Raw genomic sequence first — 16047 nt, forward strand, 5'->3', positions numbered from 1 at the left:
AGCTGACACCCTATCCCGTGCTCCGCTGCCTTCCGTTGTCCGCCACCCGTACGAATCCTCGGACCTTCTGGTACTAAACGTCAACATTGTTCCTTCACAGAATATGCAGTCCCTGGTGCAACACACTGCTGATGATCATGCCCTGCAACAGCTTGCGGACGTTATCCGCCGTGGTTGGCCTGACCGTCGCTCCGAACTGCCTGCTGGCGCTGTACCTTATTTCCTCGTTCGCGATGAACTGGTGCTTCACGCCGGCGTGGTGGTAAAGGGTCACAAAGTCGTGGTGCCTGCCGCACTGCGGGATCATTACTTCCAGACTGCTCACAGCGGCCACCCTGGGGTGGAAGCTACTTTATCTCATGCCCAAAGCCAATTCTACTGGCCAGGTATGGCTCAGGACATCCGTGACAGGGTCTCCGCCTGCGCTGCCTGCAACACCCTGCACCCCCATCAGCAGCGCCAACCTCTCCTGCAGCCGCCGGCTCCAGAGCTCCCTTGGATGGCCGTTGTCACCGACCTCTTTGAGTGGCGCGGAAAGCACTTCCTGGTCCTGGTGGACTCCTATTCCAGCTGGTTTGAGGTCGATCAGCTGACCTCCACCACCTCTGCCGCTGTCATCGGGAAGCTTCGCCGCCACTTCTCCACCTTCGGCTCCCCGGTGACCCTCCGGTCCGACAACGGCAGCCAGTTCACCAGCGACGAGTTTAAAACCTTTGCTGCCCGTTGGAACTTTCACCACATTACCAGCAGCCCCGAGTTTCCTCAGAGCAACGGACTTGCTGAGCTGGCCGTACGTAGCGCCAAGGAGCTGCTGGAACACTGCCGCCTGTTTCGTGCTGATTTCCACCTTGCCCTGCTCAACCTCCTCAACATTTCCCGCGACCCCGCGCTCGGTTCCCCTGCCCAGCGCCTTATGTCACGCACCACCAGACCTCCCCTGCCAGTCTCCCAGCAGTCCCTCAAGCCCTCTGTACAGAATCCTGCCACTGTCAATGAGCGCATTGTCAAAACACAGGCCATCCAGAAGCGCTCCTTCGACAAATCCGCCCGGCCACTTCCCCGTCTGTTCCCAGGGCAGGTTGTCCGTATGCAGTCCCCCTCTGGCCACTACCGCCTGGCCGTCGTAGTCGGAGACGCCGGGTCTCCGCGCTCTTACTTCTTACTTCGTTACTAGGAGGGGACTGTCTACCGTCGCTCCCGCAGCACCTGCTGCTTGTGAATGAGCCCGCTCCGCCTCCCGCGGATCCTTCCCACCCCCCATTTCTTCCCGACCTCCCGTTTCCCCTCACGCCCCGACAACTCCACGCATGCCGCGCACCCTACCCTCGCAACTGTCCGCCCGTTCCCCTGCCTCGCCTGTCAAGCCGGCCTCGCCCGTCAAAACTGCCTCGCCTGCCCAGCCTGTCTCTCCGCCCGGAGCCCCGCGTTCCCCTCCGCCCGCCTCTCCTGCCGATCCCCCGGCTGCTCTCCCCTCTGTTCCCAACGATGAGGAGGAGGGCGGCTTACCCCCCACCCACCCCCTGACCACCCACCCCCATCCCTCCAACACCCACAACCTCCCCCGACCACCCATCACACCCCCATCCAATCATTCCACACCTCCATCCCCAACCAGGATGACCTCAAAGCCCTCCGGTTCTTCCTCGACCTGAGGAGCAACCTATACCCAGCCACTGACACTCTCCTCCGCCTAGCGGAGCTGGTCCTTACCTTCAATAACTTTACGTTTGACTTCTCCCATTTCCTCCAAACACAAGGCGTAGCTATGGGCACACGCATGGGCCACAGCTACGCCTGCCTCTTTGTCTGGTACGTAGAATAATCCTTGTTCAATACGTACCAGGGCCCCATCCCCGACCTCTACCTCCGTTTCTGCGACAATTGCTTTGATGCCACCTCCTGCACCCACACACAACTGACTGACTTCATCCACTTCACCACCAACTTCCATCCTGCACTGAAATACACCTGAACTATTTCCGACACTTCCCTAGCATTCCTTGACCTCACTATCTCCATTGCATGTGGTAGACTCCTGACCGACATCCACTACAAACCCACTGACTCCCATGGCCATCTGGACTACACTTCTTCCCACCCTGCCTCCTGTAAGGACTCCATCCCCTACTCCCAATTCCTCCGCCTACGCTGCATCTGCTCCCAGGATGAGGCGTTCCACACCAGGACATCTGAAATATCCTCATTCTTCAGGGAATGGGGATTTCCCTCCTCCACCATAGATGAGGCTCGCACCAGGGTCTCTTCCATACCCCACAACACTGCTCTCTCTCCCCATCCCCGCACTCGCAACAAGGGCAGTCCCCCTCGTCCTCACCTTTCACCCCACCAGCCATCACATACAAAAAGTAATCCTACGTCATTTACGCCCCAACGTGACCCCACCACTCGCCACATCTTCCCATCTCCCCCAATGTCTGCCTTCCGCAAAGACTACTCCCTCCGCAACTCCCTTGTCAATTCTTCCCTTCCCTCCCGTACCACCCCCTCCCCGGGCACTTTCCGTTGCAACCGCAAGAAATGCAACACCTGTCCCTTCACCTCCCCCCTCGACTCCATTCAAGGACCCAAGCAGTCGTTCCAGGTGCGACAGAGGTTCACCTGTATCTCCTCCAACCTCATCTACTGCATCCGCTGCTCTAGATGTCAGCTGATCTACATCGGTGCGACTAAGCGGAGGTTGGGCGATCATTTCGCCGAACACCTCCGCTCTGTCCGCAAGAACCTACCTGACCTCCCAGTGGCTCAGCACTTCAACTTCTCCTCCCATTCCCAATCCGACCTCTCTGTCCTGGTTCTTCTCCATTGCCAGAGTGAGCAACACCGGAAATTGGAGGAACAGCATCTCATATTCCGCTTGGGGACCCTGCGTCCAGCGGGCATGAACATTGAATTCTCCCAATTTTGTTAGCCCTGGCTGTCTCCTCCCCTTCCTTAGCCCTCGAGCTTTATCCTCCCATCGCCCAGCCCTCGGGCTCCTCCTCCTTTTTTCCTTCCTTCTCCCCGCCACCCCCTATCAGTCTGAAGAAGGGTTTCGGCCCGAAACGTTACCTCTCTCCTTCGCTCCATAGATGCTGCTGTACCCGCTGAGTTTCTCCAGCACTTTTGTGTACCTTCACACCACAATGTTTGTCCTGAACATACAACCAAGTTAAACTAAGCGCACATGACATGTACCCCATTCCCTGCAATGTGTTGTAATATGCTGCAGTTACACCACTCATTTTGCATGGTTGATTCTCTTGGCATTCATTTTCAGCAACCTTTCTTTGTACCTTAAAACACTAATTTCTGATAATACAAATACGCAGTAAGAGTGGATCAATCATTAATTTCCACAATATAGATTTCAGAACTGCTTTCATCATCTTATGCAAATGCTCCAAATATAATTTAGGGCAGCACAGTGGCACAGTGGTAGAGTTGCCACTTTACAGCGCCAGCGACATGGGTTCGATCCTAACTATGGGTATTGTCTGTAGAGTTTGTACATTCTACCTGTGACCGCATGGGATTTCCCTGGGTCCTCTGGTTTTCTCCCACACTCCAAAGATGTGCAAGTTTGTAGGTTAATTGGCTTCTGTAAATTGTTCTTAGTGTGTAGGATAGAACTAATGTATGGGGTGATCATTGGTCGGCATGAACTCGGCAGGCAGAAGGGCCTGTTTCTAAGCTGTATCTCCAAACTAAACTAAACTAAACAATATATGGCCAAGCCCCATCAATCAATCTAGTCCTTTTAAAAATCTCTTCCACCTCCAGTCCTACTTCTAAAAATGCATCTATCTGCAGCTAAGATCAGTCAGATCAGAATTTAAAATGTTGGTGCTTTCACTTAAATCGCATCGAGACTTGAATCAAGAGAGGAAAAGATGCATTGTCATCAGTATTACTTTGTCAATGTATTTGAAATTAATCCATGGTTTAGAGGTTACAGTCCCGCTGATCCGTTGGCCTAGAGTTTCTTTCTAAAGTACATTTACTTGATGCAATGTGCATGGAGACACAGCAACAATGCAGGCAGATATCATGCTAAAACTGGTATATAACTGACAAAATACATGGAAATTGTACAATCTTCAGTGCGTAGCTAAAAATCCATCTCTGGTCCAGAGACTTATCCATTAACTATTATGTTTCCATATTCTCAATTACCCTGACAATGGTCTTCGAAAGTACACAAAAATGCTGGAGAAACTCAGCGGGTGCAGCAGCATCTATGGAGCGAAGGAAATAGGTGACGTTTCGGGACGAAACCCTTCTTCAGACTGAAGAATTGTTTGGGCCCGAAACGTCGCCTATTTCCTTCGCTCCATAGATGCTGCTGCACCCGCTGAGTTTCTCCAGCATTTTTGTGTACTTTCGATCTTCCAGCATCTGCAGTTCCTTCTTGAACACAATGGTCTTTGAAAGACAGCCCCAGGCATAGATCAATTGTTATGTAAATCAACATGAATGGTTTTCCAAAAATGGGCTTGTTGACTGAAAACAGATTGACATTTTTTAACAGTTACAGCTCTCAGATCCGCAAATGACCATCAAGTATTTTTTTTGTTGCTGTTTTAAGCAGGAATGCAATTCAAAGAGCATTTATCATTTGACAAGTTGATGTTCAAGAATCAAGGCGGCCCTTTTGCAGTGTACACAAGTTACATAATTTAAATTATTAATCACTCTCTTCAGTAGCACACAACCTATTGTTCATAAGTGATCGGAGCAGAATTAGGCCATTCGGCCCACCAAATCTACTCCGCCATTCAATCATGGCAGATCTATCTCTCCCTCCCAACCCCATGGATTAAAAGCACCATTGAACCATTGACTACCGATGTGTAATAAGCTTCCATGGGAACAAAAACAATTAAAAATACATAGGGTGGCCCGGTGGCAGCTGAAGAGTTGCTGCCTTACAGCGATTGTAGCGCCAGAGACCTGGATTCGGTCCTGACTACGGGTGCTGACTGTATGGAGTTTGTGTGTTCTCCCCGTGACCATGTGGGTTTTTACCGAGGTCTTCAGTTTTCTCCCACACTCCAAAGGCGTACAGGTTTGTAGGTTAATTGGCTTTGGTAAAATTGTAAATTGTCCCGACTATGTAGGATAGTGTTAGTGTAAGGGGTGATCACTGGTTGGTGTGGACTTGGTGGACCAAAGAGCCTGTTTCTGCACTGTATCTCTAAACTAAAATAAAGTTTAAAGAAATGTACTCTGTATCTACCATATACTGTAAAGTCAGAAGATTTATTTTTATTTAGATTTAATTTAGAGTTTTAGATTTATTTTTCATTTCAGCAATGTTGTTGGTGTAGATAAGAAGATCATCAGCGTGTATAACTTAAGATATTAGAGTGCTTTAGATTAAGAGTGCCCCAACGGAGTATATGTGACAAACATGGCAAATTTAATTTATCATTGACATTTAGGGAAGTAAATTCCGCATCTAAATTAGTATCGGATTGGAGTCGCTGCCCTTTGCTGCTCTTGAAACTAACAGAAATTACAGTGTAGAAAAAGAATACTTAGATAAAACATTGATGTGATTTCTTAATTAAATGGAGAAAACGCTAGATTGTCTCTTGAATCTCAACAGATGTTGGTTTTCTGATTGCAAAATTGGTTTGTCATCATAATTTTTATTTAGCTCTCGTAATATAAAATATCAATTAAGTTTAGGGGCACAAGGAGGACTATATATTTTTGTGTCATATATATATATATATATATATTTTGTGTCATACTGTATCCATTTGTTGTACTGTGTTGTACTTCATATTGAGGTTGTGCAAATCACTGCAGGAGTAAATGTTGCAGGTAGTAGAAAATTGAATGTTTTAATTGTGTTTTATTGGTGGACATTTGAGCCAGGGGAGGGAGAGTATTCAAGCATTATTTTTAAGTCGTTGCTCATAATGAGGTCTACAGCAATTGATCCACAGGGGAAATGCATGATGGAATCATCAATTATTCTTGGTAAATTTAGAAGGATGAGAGGGAATCTTTTAGAAACATATAAAATTCTTAAGGAATTGGTGCAGGAAAAATGTTCCCCATGTTGGGGGAGTCCAGAACCAGGGGTCACAGTTTAAGAATAAGGGGTAGGCCATTTAGCACTGAGATGAGTAACAACTTTTTCAGCCAGAGTTGTGAATCAGTGAAATTCTCTGCCACAGAAGGCAGCGGAGGTCAATTCACTGGATGTTTTCAAGAGGGAGTTAGATTTAGCTCTTAGGGCTAACAGAATCAAAGGATATGGAGAAAAAGCAGGAACTGAGTACTGATTTTGGATGATCAGCCATGATCATATTGAGTGCTGGTTCGTAGGTCCAAATGGCCTACTCATGCACCTATTTTCTATGTTTCTATGTTTCTAAATAGTTTGAGGACATTGCTACCATTCATGCTTCTCTCCATTTACAGTTGCCCATATTTTTCTCACCTGCTTTTTGCTGTCATTTTGCAGCCATTCTACAATTAGGCAGCATCTGTCATTTTCAAAGATCCACAAAGCAAATTTAATTAGAGATAGAGGTAACTCAAGTGCAAACTGCCTTCATTGATGGAAATGCACTTCAATTAAAAAAAAAATCTCTTTGTATATTGTTCTTGAACTTATTTTGACTGTCTCCTTGTGGAATCTTATTAAAGAGTTTGTTAACATATAAGTATTAAATTCCCCACCAATATTAAAGATGCAGATACGATAATTGTGCTTAGCTGAAAGTATTTGAACATTTATAACTATATTTGTGATGCACTTATTACTAGCATAATAGAAGTGTATAAATGTGTTAAAAGAGCCAGTGAGTAAATTTGTTTTAATATATATCCCTTAAAAGGCAATATTTCATTTTATACGGCATGCAGTTATAGATACATGAGAAGCTTAATGATTTTATACAAAGTTATTTTTTCTTGATATTGTGTTTATCCTCAGGGAAAATCTTGGCTTATTGCTGGTAAGTGTTAATCATCTCTGGAGAAGATACAGAGATCCTCGCTCAGTGTCTGAATAAAACAAGCCTTGTCCTGCATTAAGAAAGCCAGTTAGCATATTTTATTTTAAATTAATAATGTTTTTTCAAAGATAACATGCAGTGCTTAAAGCATTGAGTTGGAGAAATTTGATGAAAAATGATCACTTCTAAATCGTTCATTCAGCTCTGAAAATTCAGCCTGGTGCACATTGTGTGAGCATCTCTAATGCATTCGATGCCATTTCCTCTTGCTGCAATGCAAGCAAAATTAGTGCATCTCATCAGAGGACCGAGCAAGGTTGGACACGACAGGAGGATGCCATATTTAAGTTGTAGAGTGGCCTGGTGCTTTTCTGAGGAATTTCCCATTATTACTTGATGCCCTTTGTGTCCACGATCATCTCCTAATAGAAAAGGCCCACAGCAACCAAACCATCTTACTAATATGGATAAACTGATAGACCTGATGTGGTGAGTTATCTTCTCTTTTATTAACTCCTTTCACGTTAATGTAGCTGAATACTGTTCAATTCTGAGGAGCAATTTGATGTCCGTGATTCTTTAATAACCTGTACAAGGGAAGACATCACTCAATCCTGGGGATCCAAAGATCAGGCTGTAAATTTAGTGCTTGGAATAATTTTCTGAGTGAAGGCTTCAAGTAAATCTGTGACGGCTGTCAGCAATCAAAGCCTCCTTTTTGTCTGTACTGTTTGCAGCTTACCATAGTTCCGTTTAATGTAATTGCCAGACTATGATGCCTGATTCTAAATTCTGAGTTATGCTATTCCATTCTTGACTTCTCCCTATAAATGATCTGAATAAGCACTGAAAGTTAGTGTTATTAGGCAACTGAACCATCCTATCAACAACTCGACAGCGGTCCCAAGCTCCCATCTATTCATTGGAGACCCGTGGACAATCTTTAATCAGACCTTACTGGACTTTATCTTGCACTAAATGGTATTCCCTTTATCATAGAAACATAGAAACATAGAAATTAGGTGCAGGAGTAGGCCATTCGGCCCTTCGAGCCTGCACCGCCATTCAATATGATCATGGCTGATCATCCAACTCAGTATCCCGTACCTGCCTTCTCTCCATCCCCCCTGATCCCCTTAGCCACAAGGGCCACATCTAACTCCCTCTTAAATATAGCCAATGAACTGGCCTCAACTACCCTCTGTGGCAGAGAGTTCCAGAGATTCACCACTCTCTGCGTGAAAAAAGTTGAGTTACTCCAGCACAAGTTCATTTGTTCTACTGAAACTCCCATCCTTGTTTCAAATCTCTCCATAATCCAACATCTGGATTTTTTACATTTGGCATCATCAAATTACTGATCATTTTCTAAAGTTTATGGCCTTTTAAGTTTTATAAATTTAATTCAATCTTCTGTAAGATCATTGCACAGCCCGCAAAGATGGCATTACCGCCTACCACATGTACAAAATCATGTTTTCAGCAAAGTAAAACTAACCCAGTGAAATCCTCTGTAAAGTGGTTTGAATTGCAATTAATTTATCATAGCATAGTGATATAGCATGGAAACAGGCCCATTGGCCCACTGAGTCCACACTGATTATTGACCCATTCTCACTACTTCTAGTTATCCCACTTTCTCATCCGCTCCCGACACATTAGGGGCAATTTACAGATGCCAATCAATCTACAAACCTGCGCAACTTTAGGATGCGGGAGGAAACCCATCCAGTCACATGGAGGACTTGCAAACTCCACACAGACAGCTACTGAGGTCTGGATAAAAACAAGGTCTCTGGTGCTGTGAGGCAGCAGCTTACCAGCTACATCATTATATGGATATGGTAAGCAATGATATTGCGAAAAAATATTAATGCATTTTTAATTCATTTGGTGGCACTGTGAATTGTATTAACCTTTTTTTTAACTGATGTTTTAGCCTTCATATTGCTTCTCAGAGCCACCAAGTTACACATCATTGAAACAGGTACTTTTCAGGCCAATCTGCCCATGCCAACCAGGATGCCCCATCTAAATTAGACCCATCTGCCTGCATTTGGCCCATGTCCTTGTCTAAACCTTTCCTATCCACGTACATGTCCAAATATATATTTTAAAAGTTGTTATAATACCTGCCTCAACTACCTCCTCTGGCAGCTTGTTCCTTTTACCCATCAACCTCTGAAAAAGTTGGCACTCACCAGATTCCTATTAAATCTTTCCCATCGCACCTTAAACATATGTCCCCGTGTTCTTGAACCCCCCTATTCTGGGTAAAAGACACAATGCATCTACTGTCTGCCGTTATAAAATCACCCCTCATCCTCCTGCACTCTAAGGAATAAAGTGCCCGCTTGCCCAGCCTCTCCCTATAGCTCAGGTCCTCAAGTCCTGATCACATCCTCATTCAGACCAAAATCTGCACACAAGCTTTATCAAACTATTATTTATGCTAACAGTAATTATATATTCTCGCAAATCATAGGATTCCTTTATTACCCAGATAACTTTGTCCAGCATTGGTTGAAGTATCGTGATAAAAACATTCCTGCCTGTTTTGTTCGCTGTTCACAGATCAACCCAAAGACGTTCTTCGTGACACCTGGGCTTTAATCTTGTCAGTGAAGATGTTAAAAAAAGCAAAATGTTAGTTTATAAGGTGAAATGGTGGCCACTGTTAGAGTATTGTGTTTTTTTTTGGACTGATGTTAGTCCTGAACATACAACCAAGAATTAATCGCACATGACATCCTTGAATCTGTCTTTTCCCCCCCTCTGCCCCCCCAACCAGGATCCCACCTCTCAGAGAGATGGATCTCCTCTCCCCCCCCTTTGGCCCACCTCTGAACATTAATAGCCCATTATTATCCTATCCATTTGCACTGTATCAGTTTATTTATTCATGTGTGTATAATACCTGCCTAATGGTATATGGACCTCTGATCAGCTCTGTATTATGTTACAAAACGTACCTGAATCTGAAAAAGCTTGGCACTCCTCCCCTTGTGTTCATTTAAATCTGTTTTCCCATCGCACCTTAAAAAAACCCGTTTTACTAGGTTCTTTCCAATCCCTATTCAGCCTAGTAAAGACACAATGGATCTACTGTCGCTGCCGTTATAAAATCCGTCCCCAAATCCTCCTATTAGTTTTCTAAGGAATAAAGTGCCAACTTGCCCAGCCTCTCCCTCTAGCTCAGGTCCTCAAGCTCCTGGCAGCCCCATCCTTATAAAGCAAAAAATTGCAGGTATGTACCTTATTTTTGAACTATTATTTATGCTAACCCTATAATTATATATTCTCGCAAATTATAGGATTCCTCATTTTACCCAGATAACTTTGTCCAGTATTTTTTGGTTGAAGTATCAGGACATTAATCCTGTTTTTGTTCGCTGTTCACAGATCAACCCCTGCGCGTTCTTCGTGACACCTGGGCTTTAATGGTCATTTATTTACAGCAATTGAATCTAAAAAAAAGCAAAATGTTAGTTAAATTAATGTGAAATGAGGCCACATTTAAATCATTTGTGTTCAGTTTTGACAACAATGTTGGACCTGAGGCATACAACCAAGTTAATGTTAATCGCACATGAAATGCTTTTGACTATCTAAGATCACAGCTTTTTTGTAATGCCCATTGAAAATCAATAGGGAACAAGATGCTCCCCTCCCCTCTATGAGAATGGGTCTAACTCCCCCCCCCCTTGAGATCCCTCTCCCAATTTGGTGTTAATAGCCCATTATTATGTTATTTGCACTTTATATCAGTTTATTAAATTCATGTGTGATTTTTAAATATAATGGTATATGGACACACTGATCTGTTCTGTATTCATGCCTACTATGTTCTGTTGTGCTGAAGCAAAGCAAGAATGTCATTGGCCTGTCAGGGATACATGACAATAAACTCTCTTGAATCTCTCCCCCCCTCTCCTCCTCTCTCCCCCTCTATCTCTCCCCCCTCTATCTCTTCCCCCCTCTCTCTCTCCCTCTCTCTCTCTCCCCTCTCTCCCTCTCCCCCTCTCTCCCTCTCTCTCTCTCCCTCTCTTTCTCCCTCCCCCCCTCCCCCTCCCCCTCCCCCCCCCCCTCCCTCCCCCCCCATCTCCTCCTCTCTCTCCTTCCCCCTCTCTCTCTCTCTCTCTCTCTCTCTCACCCTTCCCCTCTCTCTCTCTGCCCCTCGAGATAGGGCGGGGATAGGGTAAAAGGAGCCAATGAATAATATTAATATTACATTAGACTCTCTTCACTCTACCTGCTGTACTTGTGCTTGGCTTGGCTGTATTTGTGTACAGTGTTACCTGATTAGATTGGACAGCATGCAAACAAAATATTTTCACTGTTTCTCAGTACATGTGACAATCGGCACAGTAGAACCGCTGGCTCACGGGTTCGATTCTAACCATGGCCACTGTTTGTGTGGAGTTTGCATGTTTTTCTTATGATAGCGTGTGTTTCCTCCCACATCCCTAAGGCATGATGGCATGAACTTCAATTGCCCTCTGTAAATGTGCTCCTAATATGCAGAACGTGAGATAACATAAAACTAGTGTGAGCGGGTGATGGATTGATGATTGGCATGGACTCGCTGGGCCGAAGGGCCTGTTTGCATACTGTGCCTCTGAACTCTGAATGCTAAAGCTAAAGTGTGAGAATAAGTCGCGTTTAATGGCGCAACGGTGTAAACTGTCAAAATGTGTTGACATTGTGTCCATCCAGAATGAAGAAGAGAATGCACACAAGAATGTGAATGCTCCCATTGAACAGTGGGAGGGGGACAATTGTTGTGAGTTAGCGCATTGTTTAGATGCCGCAGGGAATAAGTTACAGCAGCAGCCTGGGGACCATTGTCAGGGCAAGTCGAGGATCACAGCCGGGTCTCCCTCCCTCCCTCCGTGCAGGATGCGGGTAGACCCGGCTCGTGGCCTGACACCAACCCGCTGATCGGAGCGTCTCATCTCCGTCATGTGGTCTGCCTTTTAGCAGAGTGGGTGGTGACAGCTATGGGTGGAGGAAAACAGACAACACTTGATAATTCCATTATTTTGATTCATCACAGCTCCTCCAATTGTCTTCGATGACGGAGCTCCTGGAAAGGTGTGATGTATCGCAGCTGCTGCATTTGACAATTCATTATCGCCAGAGGCTGGAAGAGGCGATTCAAGAGAAGGGGATAGAGAGAGAGAGGGGGGAAGGGAGAGGGAGAGAGAGAGAGAGAAGGGGAGAGGGAGAGAGAGAGGGGGAGACAGAGAAGAGAGAGGGAGAGAGAGAGGGAGAGAGGGAGATGGAGGGAGAGAAGGGGAGAGAGAGGGAGAGGGTGGGGAGGGAGAGATGGAGAGAGAGAAGGGGATAGAGAGAGAGGGAGAGAGAGAAGGGGAGAGAGAGAGGAGGGAGAGAGGAGAGGGGGAGAGGGAGAAGATGAGAGAGAGAGAGGGAGGGAGAGATGAGAGAGAGAGAAGGGGATAGAGAGAGGGAAAGAGGGAGGGAGGGAGAAATGGAGAGAGAAGGGGATAGATAGAGGGAGAGGGTGGGGAGGGAGAGATGGAGAGAGAGAAGGGGATAGAGAGAGGGAAAGAGGGTGGGGAGGGAAAGATGGAAGAGAGAGGAGAGATAAAAGAGAGAGGGTGGTGAGGGCGAGATGGATAGAGAAAAGGGGATAGATTGTGCGAGAGATAGAGAGTGTGGGGAGGGGGATAGGATGATGGCGGGACTGACATATGTTGAAAGAATGGGTCGACTGGGTTTGTTTTCACTGGAATTCAGAAGAATGGGTATCTTATAGAATCGTATAAAATTAGTGAGGGTTTGGACAGGGTGGATGCAGGAAAAATGTTCCCCATGTTGGGGAGTCCAGAACTGTTAAGGCACATTTCTTAAAACAGACAACTCACAATAAGTTAGATCAACCAACACAAACTTTACTGATCATTTAGCCGGTGAGAGTGGCAGGGGATACAAAGTCAAGTATGCAACACACACTTAACCCTCCTGGGCCATCACTCTAATGAACAAAGATATACAGCATATTTTGCTACTATTTTGGAAAGTGAAGTAAGTGACGGAGGCGAGGGAAAATAAGGAGATAAAAGGATGTGAGATAAGGAGAGAGGAATGTATACGTGCAGCTTTAAGGGACATTGTTCAAGTAGCATTTGGAATATTGCATAGTTAACCAGAATGGTTTAAAAACAAGGAACTGCAGATGCTGGTTTACAAAAAAGGACACAAAATGCTGGAGTAACTCAGTGGGACAGGCATCATCTCTAGCCAGAAGGACTGGGTGACATTTCGGGTCGAGACTGAGGAGGATCTCGTCCAGAAATGTTACCCATTCCTTCCAGCATTTTGTGTTTACCTAAACAGCGCCTATCTATCCACGTGGCGGTGTGCCAGCAGGCTGCAGGAGCGGGCAAAGGCCTTGCCACAGAGCGGGCAGGTGAAGGGGCGCTGGCCGGAGTGAACTCGCTGGTGCTCCAGCAGGTGGTCAAGGCGGGTGAAGCACTTACCACAGGACGGGCAGGGGAAGGGACGCTCACCCCTGTGGGTACGCCAGTGCTGCCACACGCTGGACATGCGGGTGTAACCCTTGCCACACTCAGCGCACACAAAGGGTCTCTCTCCGGTGTGTATTCGCTGATGTTCCCGCAGCTCCCTTGCTCTTGTCATAGTGGGAGCAGCTCCTCGCCGTCGTGGGCCCGCCGGTGCTGCCGCAACCCCCGCGAGCTCTCAAACGCCTCACCACAGTACGGGCAGTCGTAGGACTGGCCACTAGTGTGAACGCGGTGATGTGACAGCGTGTGGGAGGCCATGGAAAAGCGTTCTCCACACACCGGGCTGGGGACGGGTCGGTCGCCGGCATGCACCCGCTGGTGGGACAGCAGCTGGGTGGAGCAGATGAAGCCCTTGCCACACTGGGCGCAGGTGTAGGGGCGCTCGCCGGCATGGATGCGCTGGTGCATCAGCAGCTGATAGGATTGGGTGAAGCCCTTGCCACACTGGGCGCAGGTGAAGGGGCGCTCGCCAGTGTGGGTGCGCTGGTGCACCAGCAGGTGACAGGACTGGGTGAAGCCCTTGCCGCACTGGGTACATATGTAGGGGCGCTCGCCGGTGTGGGTGCGCTGGTGGTTCAGCAGATGCGAGGAACGGGTGAAGCCCTTGCCGCACTGGCCGCAGGTGTAGGGGCGCTCGCCGGTGTGGGTGCGCTGGTGCATCAGCAGGTGACTAGACTTAGTGAAGCACTTGCCGCACTGGGCGCAGGTGTAGGGACGCTCGCCGGTGTGGGTGCGCTGGTGGTACTGCAGGCTGTCGGAGCGGGTGTAGCCCTTGCCGCAGTCGCTGCAGGTATAGGGCAGCTCCCCGGTGTGGATGCGCTGGTGGGTCAGCAGGCTGGTGGAGTGGGTGAAGCCCTTACCACAGTGGGTGCAGGTGTAGGGACGCTCGCCGGTGTGGGTGCGTTGATGCACCCGCAGGTTTCTGAACTGGGTGAAGCCCTTGCCGCAGTCATTGCAAGTGTAGGGCCGCTCCCCAGTGTGCATGCGCCTGTGCTGCTTCAGGTCCGGCGACGACTTGAAGCCTTTTCCGCAGTCGGAGCAGGTGAACGGCCGCTCATCGCTGTGCACTCGCTGGTGATCCCGCAGCCCATACACCCGGGTAAAGCTCTTGCCGCAGGTGGAGCAGCAATAGGGCTCCTTGCTCGTGTGCACCCACTGGTGCACCTTCAGGTGATTCTCCGTCTTGAAACTCTTGCCACAGTCGGAGCAGGTGAAGGGCCTCTCGCCGGAGTGCAGGCGGTTGTGCTGCAGCAGGTTGCTGGAGCGGGTGAAGCTCTTCCCACACTCCACGCAGTCGAAGGGGCGTTCTCCAGTGTGTACCCGCCGATGGATCTCCAGCAGGCACGGCTTCTGCCAGGCCTTGCCACACACGTCACACTCATAACGCTTCTCCTTGTTGTGCCCCATCACGTCGTCCTCCATCTATGCTCACCCCCTCGAAGCTCAGCCCACACACTGAGCAGACTGATGGGGGGGCTCATCGGCTCCCTGACCGCCCTCAATGGTCAGTCCCCGGAGCATCCCGTCTCTCTCCGTCCACAGCAACGGCTCCTAAACCCTGCAGGAGGGGAACACAGAGGGTCAACAAGCTGGCAAACAGGACATTACTAGCACATATTGGGTGCGTTTATGGAAGAGGAAACCGTTATATAGTTCTGAGCGGCACAGTGGCGCAGTGGTACAGTTGCTGCCTCATCGCCAGAGACCCGGTATCGATCCTGACTACGCGACTCGGCCGACCGAAAGACCTGTTTCCGCACTGCATCTCTAATCTAAATTAAACCAAAGAAGGGTCTTGACCTAAAATATCATGCATTCCTTCTCTCCACAGATGCTGCCTGACCCGCTGAGTTACTCCAGCACTTTGTGTCTATCTTCTCCACAGATGTTGCCTGACCCGCTGAGTTACTCCAGCACTTTGTGTCTATCTTCTCCACAGATGTTGCCACACCCGCTGAGTTACTCCAGCACTTTGTCATAGATAGTGATACAGCGTTGGAAAGAGGCCCTTCGGCCCAACTCGTACTTGCACTCCTAGATCCCTCGGCTCCACACATTCACCCTGTGCCCCGCCATTCACAGTAAAGACCCTGCCTTGCTTTGACTTCCTAAACTGCAACACCCTCCCCACCCCAAAACAATGTGGCCTCCTCCCTGTGGCTCCCTGCCGCCGCCTCCTGCTCCTTAACTCCCTTTGCTCCCTCCCCCCTCCTCCCCACCCCCAAACAATGTGAACCCACCCCCACCTGGCTCCCTACCCCCTTCCTCGGCTCACTTGACCCCTCTCTCTCCCCCCCCAGTTCCCTGCCCCCCCCATTCATCCCCCTCGGCACCAAACCCACTCCCCCTTGAATCCCTCCCCTTCCCTTTGCTCCCTGCTTGCCCCTGCTGCTCCCTTCACCCCCTTTCCACCTCCAGCCGCTCATCACTCTCTCTCTCTCTGCCCTTCTCCACTTATTTACGACCCTCTCAGATATCTCTCTCTAGACTCACCTCATTCTCTCTTTCCACCCTCCCAACTCTCT

The 16047-nt window shown here is 48.1% G+C and overlaps 1 protein-coding gene across 1 annotated transcript; it reads right to left on the reverse strand.

Moving 5' to 3' along the window:
* Window positions 1-12762: 12762 nt before the first annotated feature.
* Window positions 12763-15583, reverse strand: LOC129715748 (zinc finger protein 501-like). The gene has a single exon (XM_055665604.1). It carries the CDS (start codon window positions 14942-14944, stop codon window positions 13634-13636), a length of 1311 nt encoding a protein of 436 aa, XP_055521579.1. The 5' UTR covers window positions 14945-15583; the 3' UTR covers window positions 12763-13633.
* Between the last annotated feature and the right edge of the window lie 464 nt (window positions 15584-16047).

The sequence above is a fragment of the Leucoraja erinacea genome, unplaced genomic scaffold, assembly GCF_028641065.1.
Source record: "Leucoraja erinacea ecotype New England unplaced genomic scaffold, Leri_hhj_1 Leri_1371S, whole genome shotgun sequence".
NCBI lineage: Eukaryota > Metazoa > Chordata > Chondrichthyes > Rajiformes > Rajidae > Leucoraja > Leucoraja erinaceus.

Coding starts and splice junctions, on each gene's coding strand:
- LOC129715748 (XM_055665604.1), bottom strand. CDS start 14,944: ATGGAGGACGACGTGATGGGGCACAACAAGGAGAAGCGTTATGAGTGT.